Here is a 16,331-nt window from a genome sequence, read left to right on the forward strand (position 1 = left end):
GCAAAGAAATAGTATTTCCTGTGCCTTAATTTCTAAAATATGTTCATATAATTATAGGAAAATATGAAATGAAAGTGAATATAAAAACAAAATTCAAATGTTGCTGATTTTCTCTGCATTTAGTGATTTATTGCAGCCTCTGTCGATAATAATTGAATAGGAATCGTTTGTCACAGCTTCACACACAGAGTGCGCATTTTGCAATTAGAATTGCATGCGCGATGACTGGTGCGTAGCTTTAGGACCCCTTTCCATACACTTGATTTCGCACATTAATACAATTATCTTAAGACTGAGAGATGCACACAACCCGTGAAAAAAACAAATGATAATGCTTTGTCTTACCATCTTCCTCCTCTTTATCATCGTCCTCTTCTTCTTTCAAGTCACCATCTTTGATTCTAACCTGGAGCTGGGATTCCTGTCTCATCAACAGGTCAATCTGCTCCGAGGATTCCCTTGATAGTTGCTTCACACCTTCATCTTCCTGACCTTTGACATGACCGTTGACCTGACCTCTGACCCCATCTACAGGATTCACCCTGGTGCTTTCTTCATTTGGCATGGATGTTCTCTCTACCGCCTCCTCCACCACCACCATCGGAGGGCCACGCCCAGCTGAATACCCCTCTTGTTCAAGATGGACGTCCACCTGGATATTAGTCCTTGATCCAACATCGTCATTAACATCACCCAGTTTAGCATCGGTGGGACTACGCCGTGGTTCAGTACTCTGTCTAACATGTCCAGGAGGTTTGGAGAGTGGCTCATAAGGGTTATGAAGGGCCAGGAGCCAGTCTTTGCCGTGCATCTGTCTAATATCCTCAAACTCTTTCTTGGCATCGGTTCCTGGTGTGGTCCTTGGGCTGGAGGATGATTTGACTGAAGAGAAATTAAATATATATAATTATGAATCAAATTTCAGATCTAAAGTATCCAATGATCTTTTCTTATGGTCAAGTAATCCACAAGATACTACAAGTAAAAACCAAAACTCTATTTCTTGATCAAAGCATACGTCCCATGCACTCATTTCAGCAAACAGAAGACTTTAAATTTCAAATCCAGCGACATGAGACTCCAGTTCCTACCCCCAAATTGTGAAATTCATAGCATTTCAAAACATTGCTTTGCCCGCATGATGATGTTAAGTCAAAATCCAAGCAAATTGCATTCAACCAGTGTATATTTATAACATACCCTTTTGCTTGGGAAGATAGAGGATACTGTTCCCTTCATGGAGAGCAATGCATATAATTAGCGGTAAAACATTATGGGTGAAAAAAAATAATTAAACCCTGTACAATGGACACGTTGACAAAAAAATGTCGAAAACGGTATATTCCATGAGTGTGTTTGGTAAAAAAGAACAAAATACTGCAAACTACTGCAGATGGCATCTGTGTATACAAGTACCTATATAAGAAGGGATTGTCAATATATGTGACCGGCCATCCCCAAACCAACAGTAAGTTGCCCAAAATGAATTTTGAGATTTGTGAGCTTAAAAAGACACATTCCCAGCTTTTTAAAATGATGTAAAACTTAATAATAACCCACAAAACTACTTGCTTGGGTGAAGAAAAACTTTGGTAAGCACTTCAAAAAAAAAAGGAAACAAGGTTTGAAGTTAGGGGTTCGCTGTGCAATCTCTGTAAAACTTCCGAGCTGTCTGGACAAAAATGATGTAAAAAATGATGTAAAAAAAAACAATATGAAGAAGGATATTTATCATTTCAGAAAAGCTTATTTTGACTTTCTGAATTTTTGTGTAATTATTTTGGCTATTTACAGAGAATTTTCCCTGGTGACATATTGTGGGTTTCGGGGTGGCAGGTCCCATATAAGGTTTGGTCAAGCAAACATACCACCAGTATCTGACAGCTGCTTCCTAGCTCTCTGTTTCTGGTCCTCTGACTGCTCACTGATGGATGCATTCCTGACCTTTGCTGATAACCTTTTGACCCTTTGCTTCCTCCTTTTCTGACCTCCCTCGGGGTCTACCGATTCCTCCAGGTTATCGTATGACATGTCGGAGCGGAGAGAAGCCGAGAAGTTGTCGGAGAGGTACTCCGGCCTCATAGGTCTTACGGTGCTCTTTCTGGGTACAAGCTGATGAAAGATGATTAATTCTGTGATGAGCAAACTCTTACATCTAAAAATTCCATTTGAACATTTAAAATATACCTTTTTTTATAGATACAATAGGAAAGGCTTATCCCTTGTCCATGATATAGGCTTTTTAAGATCTTGTGCTTTGTTTATGGATAGTTTTATGATATTCCTCTTAGATACGACAAAACAAGAATTGTATTAATCAAAATTATTTTCACCTGCCGTTGAACTTTTCTTTTTTTCAAATAATTGTTCTGAAAAAAATATTAAACACTCACCTGTATCTCTGCTCTGGTCAAAGGAACCTCATCAATAAAGGTCTGGAAAAAAAGATAAAAATCTTATAAAATGGAATTATATATGTGTGCAATTCCATGAAATTTGTATGTCTGACTCCTTATCATTCCAACCACCCTGGAATGACTTTTCTTGTGTTTCTGGTTTATATGAAAAGTTGGGATGTTCTCAAATTATCAAGGGATGAGCAGCTTAAGAAGTGAAGCAAAAATTGACAAAAACTGATGTCAGATTTACAAAAAAAATGATATTTTACAGAGTTTTTCAAATGTAAGTTCATGCAAGGGATTATTGTCATACATTATATTCTTCAAGATGCAAATTGAAGAAATACCAATAAATACAAAAAAAATCATATGTAATAGAAATTATATCTTAAAATATATTTTCCACATGCCATAAACTTTGACACATGCACAAGTCAATCATTCAATTACTTTTTTTGCATTGAAATGAATCATTAAAGGGATGGTCCGGGCTGAAAATATTTATATCTAAATACATAGAGTAGAATTCAATGAGCAAAATGCCGAAAATTTCATCAAAATCGGATAACAAATAATAAAGTTATTGAAGTTTAAAGTTTAGCAATATTTTGTGAAAACAGTCGTCATGAATATTCATTAGGTGGGCTGATGATGTCACATCTCCACTATCCGTTTTCTTATGTTATTACATAAAATCATAATTTTTTCATTATTTCATACTTGTGTGAATAATATGTCTCCCTTATAATGAAATAAGTTGCATCAATGAATATCTAATGCACTAAATCAGTTGTCAATCCAATTTTTCTAGTTCTTGGAGGGAAAAAATTTGAATAAACCTAATTTCATATAATAAAATACAAAAGAACAAGTGGAGATGTGACATCATCAGCCCACCTAATGAATATTCATGACAACTGTTTTCACAAAATATTGCTAAATTTTAACATTCAATAACTTTGTTATTTGTTATCCGATTTTGATGAAATTTTCGGCATTTTGCTCAGTGAATTCTACTCTATTTATCAAGCTATACATACTTTCAGCCCGGACCATCCCTTTAAACACAAAATTATTTTGATTTCAAACTTATTTTAATTTCAGGGCGAATATCAAATACAACAAAAATCAATCATTTTTCAATGAAGACCAAATTATAGACACAAACAAGAGAGAAAGAGAGAGAAAGAGAAATGGAGAGAGAGAAAGAGAAATGGATAGAGAGAAATAGAAGGGGAGATAGAGAGGGGGTGGGAAGAAAACTGAGAATGGCTAAGACTGAGAGGGCAAAAGAGAGAGAGAACACTTACAACTAACTGTGCTGCCTCTGGTGGTAGGTATTTTGCAATCATCAACCGCCATTTGCTTTGGAAGGTGAATGGATTTCCATCAAAGTGCATCTAAAAAACCGAAATTCATTACATATGAATCAGTGATTATAATCTGTCTTAGCCAATAGTGTTTTTTTTATTCAAGCGAATCAACTCTACGGAAAGGAACATATCGGTAAAATAGAATAAGTCAACATTATATAAGCCAAATATTCACCCAATTTAAAACAAGTATTTAGACCAGAGTATGCAAATCATGTGTTATATACCTCTTCAAAGTCAAATCTCTCGTAAGTCAAACAGATTTCTCTGGTCCTAATAGATTTGACTTAGGCAAAGTAACCTGTGTCTGTATGCAATAATTCAAATATCATCATATAAATGTCATTGACACAGTAGTTTCAAACTCATTGAGATTGTCAAGAGCACTTTACAGTACAGCACACCATAGTTAACAATGTTTATAACTATACAATCATGAAATTTCGTCTGTGTTGGTTGAAAATAACAGAATGTTAAATTTCTGCTTACAACATACAAAGGAAACTAAAGAATTACCTCATAAATTTTTACTATGCCACTAACATCAAACTGGGTCATATTGCTGAGGAAGGCTACCATCAGTAGCTATTATCTCTATCCTGTAGGTTCATCACTATTCCATTTCCATGTATATTGTGTCCAATGCATTTTTTGTATTACATGCACACTATTATTCTTGCCAGTTTGTATATTTGTTTTACTCATATACCCCAGGAAGGTGGTTAAGTTAAAACTAAACAAAACCAAACCAAACTAATCTAAACAAAACCATGATACAAGATATTTGGGGGCGTCGTGGTCTAGTGGTTAAGACTCTCGTCTTTCAATCTGAAGGATGTGGGTTCGATTCCAAGCCATGGCGTGTTTTCCTTCAGCAAGAAATTTACCCACATTGTGCTGCACTCAACCCAGGTGAGGTAAATGGGTACTGGCAGGAAGTAATTCCTCAAAAAGCTGTGCGCACCCGAATCAGTAGACTAGCTTGGCCATGGTAATATAGGAGCGTCTTGAGCACCTAGCAAGATGGATACGTGCGCTATACAAATCCTATTAATATCAACAGTCGAGGGAATCATTTTCAAATATTTCTCACCTTCCTTAGCCTATGCAGGTAACCCAAAGAGAAGAGTTCCGAGGAGTCAAAGATTGCGTTCTTGGCAAGATCCAGGGTTCCTAGGTCCTCCAGGTACTCCACACCAGAAAGGCTTTCAATGTTGTTACCTCGAAGGATCAAGGTCTGTAGATGAGATGGAATGAACTCTCCCAGCGAAGGTACCCTCCATAGCTGGTTGTAACTCAAGTTTAGATGGATGATCTCTGGAAGACTCTGAAGATGTCAAGAAATAGACGGTAAAAGAATATCAAAGATGAATCCTGAAAATAATTAAATCCCTTTTTCAGATGTTATCAACGATTAGGAATGGATGGCACCATCAATTACCAGTGTAGGGTACCTGGGGAGTGTTTCATCAACATTTTTGTCCGACAAGTTGTCAGATCTGACATCTTTCCTTGATTCTGATTGGCTGAGAGACACTGTTACTATGGTAACTGTCGGATAAAACAGGACTTGTCAGATAAAACGTCTGACAAGTCCTTTCATGAAACGCTCCCCTGATCTTAGAAAGTTCATTCCATCTCATCTCCCGACCTTGATCCTTGCGATAGTCAGACAGTAATATTCTCTATCATTCACCAGCGATAATTGAACAAACATCTGACTACTCTTCTATCACTGGGGATCAAGGACTGCAGATGAGACTGAATGAACTCTCCCAGTGAAGGTACCCTCCATAGCTGATTCTAACTCAAGTGAAGTTGGATGTATTTGGAAGACTCTAGAAGATGCCAAAAAATACAGAAGAAATGAAAATAGTGAAGAAGTTGCAGGGATATCAGTTAAGATGAACCCAAAGGCGTTCAAATGTTATCACCCATTGCAATAGAGATATACATTGTACATTGTAGCACCATCATTCCCAGTATTTTCTCTGAGTGAAACTTTTGCTGTAAGATCAAGCTACCATTAATTTTCAAGACGCTTAAAAAATAAATGCCAGTTGTGGTAACAATCGAAACATGAGTCCAAGCAGAATCTAATAAAGTGACTGCCCAAGTGTTTGAACAAAGATTATGTGCCAAATTATTCTGGTGGGAAATTGTAATAGTTGAGAAATCAACATAAATGAGCATGGCGTCCCAGCCAGGCGTTGGGTTTTTTCCCAGCAATAAAAATACACTGTCCGACATATGTGTTGGTATGAGTATGATCATTTTCAGCTTAGGTTTTATGATCCTTCAACTTCATACATTCTTCTTCTCCTACTTCTTCATCTTTGTACCATTATCCTTACTATGCAAATGAACCAAATCTAGATCTACGATGAAATAGTAACAGTCAACCTTAACTCTAAAGACTTGTTCATAAAATCACTGTTAGCTGCAATCACATGTGCTTTAAAATCCAAAGTGAAATTGCCTTGGTGAAATTGACACTTTGAGATGAGCTGAAAACTCTGATGGTGAGTGAGACTGAAACCTTAGCTAATAATAAAGTTATAATTTTCAGAAATAATAAATTAATTCAGGACATAAAGATTGCTTACACAGACCGATGATGAAATATTGTTTTTTTTGCCTCGATGGATGAAGAGATAATACATGCACAATAATGCCCTGGTGTCAATCCGTGACATACTATTCAAGTGGGGGGATGATATAATAGATCATCCCCCCCTTGAACAAAAGATTAACAACACAAATCGACACCCATGATATAATGCATCCCATATCTGACATTATTGTTTTATGCTCAGTATATGAGGGAGGAAATATCATTGTATTGTCATACATATTTTTTGTGTGGAATACACAGAATCATATAATCCTGATAAAACATATGGATTTTATGGACTAAGCAGTACTCTAGATGGCCTTGAAATACAGATAGCCTTGATAATTGATTTTAATGTCACTACTACCTAATGAAAACATAATGATTACAGGTAGCCTAAAGAGCTGATACTGCAACGTGAAAGATTGATTTAGTAGGGATTATACTAACACACATAATTATCAAAATTAAACATCACTTCATTAAAAACAAATATGACATATATACATAAAAGTTGTACTAAATTAAAAAAGTAAACATAAAATATATAAAACAGTATTTCCCAATGTATGCAAGGTGTACAAAACATAATATTCAATAATTTTGATTTGTTGACTAATCATTTTAGACTGTATATGCACTGCCTTTTTACTGACAATGAGATTTCAAATTTAGAGATGGGTATTGCTAGTAATCGTCAGATATTCATGAATAAATTAATACACGTTCATTTTTCTTTATGTAGAATTTTAAATGCTTTTTTGCAATTACAGGTAATGAAATAGAAAATATCGAGCCATCAATGCTGAAATAAGAAGACAAAGAACTTCGTAATTTTTCCCTCACCAAAACAATATGTATTGAAATATCATGCACAGAAGCGCAATGAGTTAAAGAGAGAAGAGAAGATATTTGCATGACATTTTGGAAAGACAGGAAATAGATATTTTCTTACCTCAAAGTAATCTCTTGTGTGTCTGATATTATTATGGCTTAGGTCCAGTGCTTTCAAGGCAGGAAGGAAACGCTGTGAATCAAAGGAAGACAATTTAAATAGGCGAGTAGGATGAAAAACAGTAAAATATAGTGCACAATTCGTTGACTTTTTGCAGCTTTATTTCTTTTTTAAATTTCCTAATATCAAACACAAAATATTCATTCTCCCCAATCGAATTCATTCTTCTGCTAAGTCTCCTTCTTTCCTTACAAATTATCTTTTTTTAAATGCCTACATTATGTGAATTCCAGGGTCATTTCATAAAGACTTGTTTTCATAACATATGCACCATCTATATAACAAGTTTACTATCAGCCAGTGAAATTGAATGATTTTAGTAGCGTTAAACTGTTATTGCAAATTTGTTATCATTACAGGTTTTGTGAAACAGGCCCCTGGAAGCAATACATACCAATGACTCATCCAGGGCATCAATGTAGTTATGACTGAGGTTAAGGGTGTGTAATACAGGCCAGTCTTGTTCGTCTGCTTTATCTCCACCGCATCCTACCAACAGCATCTATACATCAACATAAAAAAAATCTTATTTTTAATTTTAATTTTTGAAATATGAAATGCTATAATGTCCCTGAGGAAATTGACAAGACCTTGCCTCTAACCTTTAGTGAGAAATCACTGATTTCTTCTAGGGGCTAGAAAATCTCCATAGTGAAGTGAAAGTGCAGCTTTAGCGTAGTATAATTTTAAGATTCCGATATGAATTTGCAATTTCTTTTTACATCGTATTACATCAATTCTACAGGCTTTCCAAACCCAGATATGAGTCCCTCCTCTCTTCAAGCATCACGAAAGACGTACAAGCTTGCAGACCCTGATACTGAACAAATGATCAACAGTGAGGCCAAGGACATTGCCACGAAGCTCAATCTTGCAGACCGAATTGAGGCTTTAGCCCGGAAACCTGCCTTCATCACATTAAAAGACCACAAAGAAAACTAAAACCACATGTAGACTACTCAACCCAACAAACACCGAAATCGGATCTGTGAGCAAACGAATACTCAAAAGGGTCAACAGCGAGCTAAACACAAAAACCAACGTCAACCAATGGAAGAACACTGCATCTGTCATCTCCTGGTTCGCAAGCTTACCCGACTAACCACATTGCTCATTCCTCCAGTTCAACAATGTCAAGACCGTGCTAGACCGTGAAACCGGTCTTCCTCAGGGCTTTGAGGGACGCAAAAGCCCTTTTGTGTCCCTCAAAGCCCTGAGGAAGACAGGTTACACGGTCGAAAACTTGGCCTAATAAAGGAGTTGGACAATATTGCTACGTCTTAATAATAATACAAAACTTGCAGCCTCTGTTTTTTCAAAGTCACACTTATATCATATTATGATGCTGCACCTCGATCATACGAGACCAAGGCAAATTCTCGATATACTACTGGTACTTCTAGCTCTTGGTCCTCATCTGGGGTTAACTCCTAAGATCTGTTTGAGCATGGATTGCAATATGTTCACTAACCAGACCAACGGAATGGAACACAACACAACAAGAACCTTTTGTGTCCCTCAAAGCACTGAGGAATACAGTTTACACGGTGGAAAGCTAGGCCTAATAAAGGACAATATTGCTACGTCTAGCAGCTTCTTTTTTTTCAAAGTCACACTTATCTATATAGATGATACCTTGATGATATATGATGATTGTACGATAATGTTCACACCCTGTTCATGTAATATAATAACAAAACAAAACCCTATATACTACGCAAAACCCTATATACTACGCTTATACTTTATTATGTTTATTCTTAAATGACATTGTATAATTATATTGATCATATGATATTTATACAGTGTTAATTATAAAAATGATGCGATGTTCATATCCTGATACCTGATGAGTATAATGATGATATAATGTTTATACTTCGATGATACTTAATGATGGTTGTAATGATGGTGATCGTAATAATGGCATCGTTACCAGTTATTATATTGCTTTTATGATATTACTTCCAATGACGTTACATACTTAAAGGGATAATCCGGGCTGAAAGTATTTGTAGCTTTATAAATAGAGTAGAATTCACTGAGCAAAATGCCGAAAATTTCATCAAAATCAGATAACAAATGACAAAGTTATTTAATTTTAAAGTTTAGCAATATTTTGTGAAAACAGTCGCCATGAATATTCATTAGGTGTGCTGATGATGTCACATCCCCACTTGTTCTTTTGTATTTTATTATATGAAATTAGGTTTATTCAAATTTTCTCCTCCAAGAACTAGAAAAATTGGATTGACAACTGATTAAGTGCATTAGATATTTTGCTGCAACTTATTTCATTATAAGAAAGACATATTATTCACACAAGTATGAAATAATGAAAAAAATATGATTTTATGTAATAACATAAGAAAACAGAAAGTGGGGATGTGACATCATCAGCTCACCTAATGAATATTCATGACGACTGTTTTCACAAAATATTGCTAAACTTTAAACTTCAATAAATTTATTATTTGTTATCAGATTTTGATGAAATTTTCGGCATTTTGCTCAGTGAATTCTACTCTATGTATTAAGATATAAATATTTTCAGCCCGGACCATCCCTTTAACTGACCCCTTACAGGCTATTGTTCCATCGGACTCTCAGTCCCAGTAATTCACGATTGTAATTTCTGTGACCATAACACACCACACCGCCCTCTCAGGCGCCAAAACGACAATTCTTCTGGTCACCGTCCCATCGGACAACACACCGCCCTCTCAGGTCAATGAGAGTTCAGCAATAAAATTACGGTAACTACAACTAAATAATTTTAAATGTTAATCATATTCTAACCACATATGTAAAACTCCTAAGCGTAATTCTGTAGTACTATAAACACATGCAATATTATACCTAATTTATATATATGTAAATATTATGTTCGTTCCATCTGATTTCTTTTTTTGTAGGCCTGACGAAGGCAGTTTATGGCCGAAAGCTTGCAATAAAAAAGGAAACCTGAGAGCTACGTCTCACTCGTCGTTATTTCTGTCTTCCAAGTTTATCTACACTAAATGATGAGTAGCTGCACTACTCGTTGTGCTGAGGGCCCCCTTACATTATATATATATATATATATATATTTTCATGATTTTACAGAGACAGGGTTATGTACAAAGGGAGTGTTACTTAGAGGCATGCTTAAACGCCAACATGCACATTTGTATGATTGTTATATTGTTTCGTTCTAGCATTCTTTTCATTTATGCGATTTTACTCCAATGAGTGCATGCCAAAAAAGCTTCAGTATGTCCATTTTTAATACTATTTTCCGTGATGCATGATGCAGTGATGCGTTATATACCGCATGCAACTAGGAACGAATGTGACTCTAAATCACAATTAAATCTTTGTGAAACACCCGCAGATCTAGATCTAACATGACTATTACAGTGACTATTAACATTGATTTTAAAGACTTTTGCATTGAATATTCATTTCTTGCAACTTCAGGTATTTAGCTGTAACTACTTCTATGAGTGATAACAGTGTTAAAATGAATCGTAATCATACCTGAAGTGAATGGACACATCTGGAACATATCAGCACCCTGAGCTGGGATCGGAGAGAGCCTAGACCAACCAAAAAATGGACGGGTACTCGCTTGACCTCTAGGACCGTCAACGCATGAAAACGTGATACATCCACAGCACCTTTCAAAGTAGCATTCTCGTGTAGTAACTGTAACATAACGGGAAAGAATACAAAAGCATTTGATTGCAATATGTAACATACTCTCCAGGGAGTTGGGAATCCATGGGCAAACCTGTTTGAAAGCGATGATGCAAAAGCAATAAACAGACAATAAACTCTGACAAATGGAGTAGTAGGGCAAGTCAATGTACACCTGCTTTACCCACAATGCAATTGGATCTGATTTGATCTCAAGTCTAGAAGAGGAGGGCAAAAACGTAGAATAACTTTAAAAACACTGATTCTAAAACATGTCATTGCATTATCTGTTGGCATAACATATATTTTTCATGCCTTTAAGAATTACAATTTTGTATTGGCTTCACAAGGATTTAATCAAGTCTCAGGTAGTAGTGTAACTTCAACTAAAATGTCCATAAATCGGTCTTTTAGAGACAAGCAAGAAGGAGATATTCCTCATTTTCTTGGTAGTTTACAACTAAATCAAACTAATTTTAAGGAAGTCTGTGCATTTCATGCTGTGAAAGATGAATTTTAGGGAAGGGTTTCCCCCTTCCTTTCCATTGAATTGAATGGTTGACAAATTTGTGAAACAGTTATGCTTTTACCAACAGTTGACACTCACCTTTAAACCTAATGTCCTGTGGAGAACATCTCTTAGATATTTAACGGACTCTGCATCATATTTTTTTCCACCATCCACTACCTCCGTCGAGTCATCAGTGGGATGAGTTGTAGCGAAGCATCGGTTCAGTATGGAAAGATAGACGGTCGTCAGGGACAGCTTGCTCTTACCCGTCAATACCTTAATGTCTGGGTATGTAGAAAATATTAGGATAAGTCGGTTTAACCTCTTGAATTCTGAAGTCTTTATTTCCTACAGCCCATGTACGCTGCCATCGGGTTCCAAAAAGTGACAGGTAAATAATTATCCTTGTGTATAGGAAATTATTGATGAAATAAAGTATGTATGCATGAAAAAAACATAAGGAAATAACCCTCTAATCTATCGATTCACATGAGAATCTATTTAGCAAGTGATTAAAAATGCTCTGTGACATACACTTGTAGGAAATTAGTGTTATATTTTTGGTGGAGTATCTGCATTCCATTTCTTTAAAAAGGATACATATATAATTAGTTTTCATATAAAATATATCAGAAAACAAAGAATATGATAATACATCTTTTACGTTCAAATAAATATATATTTGAGTAGATCTACTAAGCATTATATGATATTGACAAAATTATGTATGGTAGTAGATCGTATTACCAAACACTTTTCATGAATTCAATCATATCAAACCCAATGTTCTCATAAAATTCACCAAACTTTAACCATAAATACACAAATACCTAGAAAACATAAATATGTAAAAAATTTCCAAAATCATTTTTCTTCTTTACGATATCAGCATCCGATTGGACCCATCTTCGCATGTGAAACTTGAAAATGGTATCGTATTACCGAAAATGTGTTTTCTACCGGTATAAGAAAAGTTGAGAAAACAAAGAAATCACTGATGAGCTATTTTTACAATATTTTATTATTTTGAGAATAAAAAGACTTTGAAAATGTATTTTGACAATTTTTCATCATCTTTCTAATCAAGTTCCCTTTGGAAGGATGTTGCAAAGTTTTGAGCATATGAACATGATGAAATTATTCTCTTGACGCGGATGATGCACGCGTTCGGTAATAAAAGGCCCCTGCCGGTCGGTATTACAATCACTCACTTTACCCTAATGTTTGGTGTCAATATGAGACTGACATCTTATTTGAAAGTTCATTAAGATAATAAAATCAAGAACTTCACATGAGTCAATTGCCCATGATGTAACAAACAACCCAGTGCGCTATATCTATACCAAAACGGTCCTGCACTGTACACATCCAGATTTAACCCAGGGAGCTCCGACCCGCAAAGCGGACCGGAGCCCAGGACTCGTCCGTGTATTATACTAGGCAGATACTATACTCTCCAAAATGGGGTAGATTGGGGTCGCAATAGCACTCCAAATAAAAGGGGAAAAAATAAATTATGCACTTACCTCGATTATATGGATGAAGGTCTATCGTGACACAGAAATCCTGACATCGAGGCACAAACTGGACCCTCAATGTCAGGATTTCTGTGTCACGATAGACCTTCATCCATATAATCGAGGTAAGTGCATAATTTATTTTTTCCCCTTTTATTTGGAGTGCTATTGCGACCCCAATCTACCCCATTTTGGAGAGTATATGTCTGCCTCGTATTACACGGACGAGTCCTGGGCTCCGGGCCGGAGCTCCCTTGGTTAATCCAGATCCAGAACATATTATAAAAACAATTTGTCTTTCATTATAATCATCATATGACAAAGGAATCAGGCCTGCAAGTACATGCTTATGATTAAAGTCACTTTGTTGAGGAAAATATCAATCTGTACTGACCAGACTTGCCCCGTCTGAGGAAATCGGCAAGCCTTGCCACAGGATCTGAAGAAACGTTGACTGCATTCCCTGACGAACTGGCCATGATGACACCAAGGTTACCAAAGGTCCTCAGTCATCCAGATCCACATCTATAGAGCTGTTGTTCATGAAAAGAAAGAGTGAAAAGCCAATCTGGAAATTTATGTAACAACTGGCTTAAACCACAACTTTAACTCTAACCTCGCACAAATTAAAATGTCAAACAGCTCGACAGAGTTCTTTTTTAGGCCCTAGCTCAGTTGAATTCAATTCAAGACTTTATTCCAGACACACATCTGCATGAGTAGAGGTCCATATAAACAAACATCATAGTATACATCAAAACAGACATGTACATGTATACAGAGATAAAACTAGATTAATCAGAGAACATATAATTATGTAGAGAGAGTAGAACAAGTCAACAAGGTATCAACTAATCACACTAAAATGATACTAGAAATAAGCAATGAATACACACACAAAAAAAGACAGCAATGTATGAAAAGTACAATGGAAATATTTACAAATGGCAATATGAGTAACTTGTTTCAACAAAAGACACAAATACATAACTATTATAGTAGACCACGACTCATGACTGCCATTAAATTGTCATACCAATGCTTCCACAATTCTGATGTATAATACCTCGTACAGCTGTGCAATGGGTTAACCATTTACAGTCTTACAAATACAATAGTATTTTCAGAAATGTCAATTCTCTCAATAAACTAAAAGTTAAGTTTCTAACAAAATTCTGCTTGACATGAGCTGGGCATCAGCAAACTAGCACCAGAGTGCCAGGGTAACCGAAGAAGCATTCTCATAGCATCGTTTTAAGCTACCACAAGTCCCCACCAGTTTAAACTTAAACTGTCCTTCTTATATCTGCACCACTAATGTGCAGTATACAGCAGAGTTCATGCTCGAAATAATGCAACCTTAAAGGGATGGTCCGGGCTGAAAGTATTTACAGCTTAATAAATAGAGTAGAATTCACTGAGCAAAATAACGAAAATTTCATCAAAATCGGATAACAAATAACAGTTATTGAATTTTAAACTTTAGCAATATTTTGTGCAAACAGTCGTCATGAATATTCATTAGGTGGGCTGATGATGTCACATCTCCACTTGTTCTTTTGTATTTCATTATATGAAATTAGGTTTATTCAATTTTTTCCACCAATAACTAGAAAAATTTGATTGACAACTGATTTAGTGCATTAGATATTAATTGCTGCAACTTATTTCATTATAAGGGAAACATATTATATTCACACAAGTATGAAATAATGAAAAAATTATGATTTTATGTAATAACAAAAGAAAACGGAAAGTGGGGATGTGACATCATCAGCCCACCTAATGAATATTCATGACGACTGTTTCCACTATACAGTGCGTCCCACAAAAAATGAAACCGAGATTTAACGATGATTTATCATAACTTAATCACAAATACAATAGACAAATGACCTACCATTGTAAAGCTTAGAATCTCCTCTTTCATCTGAAATTACTGAGATTATTTCTCATTCACGCATGAGTGAGCAAAAACAATTTGAAGAGGGGATACCAAAAAGTCATTTGGCGGGCTGTATCTGGGTTTAAAAAAGAAAACCACATTTCTAAAAAGTTCCATATCTGCTCTTTAATTTGATACCTCAATTACAGAAAATGGTCAAGACATAAGAAAGTTCTGGTTATTTGTAATAAGGCTTGAATTTCAATAATTTCATAAAATGAAGAGGTTTTACAGGCTAGCGTTCAAACTCACTCGACACTCCTTTTTGTTGACGATCAGCCATGCATGAAGTCTTTTTTTAACCATGCGATAGCTTCTGTGGGAAACCGCTGAAAACACGTTTATTTACTGAAATTATGGAAATACAAGCATTGTTTCGAGAGAACGTAACTTTTCTACTTCTTGACCATTTTTTGTGATTAAGGTATCAAATTAATGAGCAGATATTGAACTTTTTAGGCATGTGGTTTTCTTTTTAAAATTCAGATACCCCCCGCCAAATGAGTTTCTTCAAATTGTTTTTCCTCACCTATGCGTGAATGAGGAATAATCTAAGTAATATTAGATGAAAGAGGAGATTCTAAGCTTTACATTGGTAGGTCATTTGTCTATTGTATTTGTGATTAAGTTATGATAAATCATCGCTAAATCTCGGTTTCATTTTTTCTGGGACGCACTGTATATTGTTAAATTTTAAACTTCAATAACTTTGTTATTTGTTATCAGATTTTGATGAAATTTTCGGCATTTTGCTCAGTGAATTCTACTCTATGTATTAAGATATAAATATTTTTAGCCCGGACCATCCCTTTAACCTGTGAGAGCATAGATGGAACTTCCTGCAGTGTGTTCCCTAGCCTCTTGTCGAGGCCCTGTCGGCTGCTTTCCGAGCGAACATGGCAAAGCAAGGGAGAGAGCGAAGCAGAGCGCCGCGAGACAGGGCCTCTTGACATCTGACCCGAATTTCACCGACTTTCTTTTGTTTTTTATTGTTTTTACCAATTCACCGACCAAAAACTGGTCGGTGAAAATCATCCAATGAGAGCGCGAGCTGCTATGACATCATATTAAATATTCATGAGCTCATCTTGAATGGCGACCCTTGGATTCTTGGCGAAGAGTGACGACGAAATATCAAAGAGCGCTGAATATGACTCTAAAATGCTGAATATTGACCGATTTAAGGATTTGCAAATAGATGAAATTAACTCTGCACTGAAAGGACGAGATGTCTTTGTAAATCTACCCACAGGATATGGAAAAAATGTAATATTTCATG

At 35.8% G+C, this 16,331-nt stretch overlaps 1 protein-coding gene across 1 annotated transcript in view; it reads right to left on the reverse strand.

Moving 5' to 3' along the window:
- Positions 1 to 16,331, reverse strand: part of LOC129257769 (serine/threonine-protein kinase 11-interacting protein-like) — a 49,580-nt gene that overhangs the window by 22,188 nt on the left and 11,061 nt on the right. The window contains exons 2-11 of the mRNA XM_054896166.2: positions 13,502 to 13,640; positions 11,687 to 11,874; positions 10,921 to 11,088; positions 7,796 to 7,903; positions 7,342 to 7,413; positions 4,866 to 5,099; positions 3,710 to 3,799; positions 2,394 to 2,435; positions 1,869 to 2,112; positions 346 to 882 (exon numbers count right to left, since the gene is read on the reverse strand). Of these exons, the coding sequence (XP_054752141.2) occupies positions 346 to 882; positions 1,869 to 2,112; positions 2,394 to 2,435; positions 3,710 to 3,799; positions 4,866 to 5,099; positions 7,342 to 7,413; positions 7,796 to 7,903; positions 10,921 to 11,088; positions 11,687 to 11,874; positions 13,502 to 13,586 (1,768 nt within the window). The 5' untranslated portion in view covers positions 13,587 to 13,640. The remainder of the gene's footprint in view (positions 1 to 345; positions 883 to 1,868; positions 2,113 to 2,393; positions 2,436 to 3,709; positions 3,800 to 4,865; positions 5,100 to 7,341; positions 7,414 to 7,795; positions 7,904 to 10,920; positions 11,089 to 11,686; positions 11,875 to 13,501; positions 13,641 to 16,331) is intronic.

The sequence above is a fragment of the Lytechinus pictus genome, chromosome 3, assembly GCF_037042905.1.
Source record: "Lytechinus pictus isolate F3 Inbred chromosome 3, Lp3.0, whole genome shotgun sequence".
In the NCBI taxonomy this organism is placed as follows: domain Eukaryota; kingdom Metazoa; phylum Echinodermata; class Echinoidea; order Temnopleuroida; family Toxopneustidae; genus Lytechinus; species Lytechinus pictus.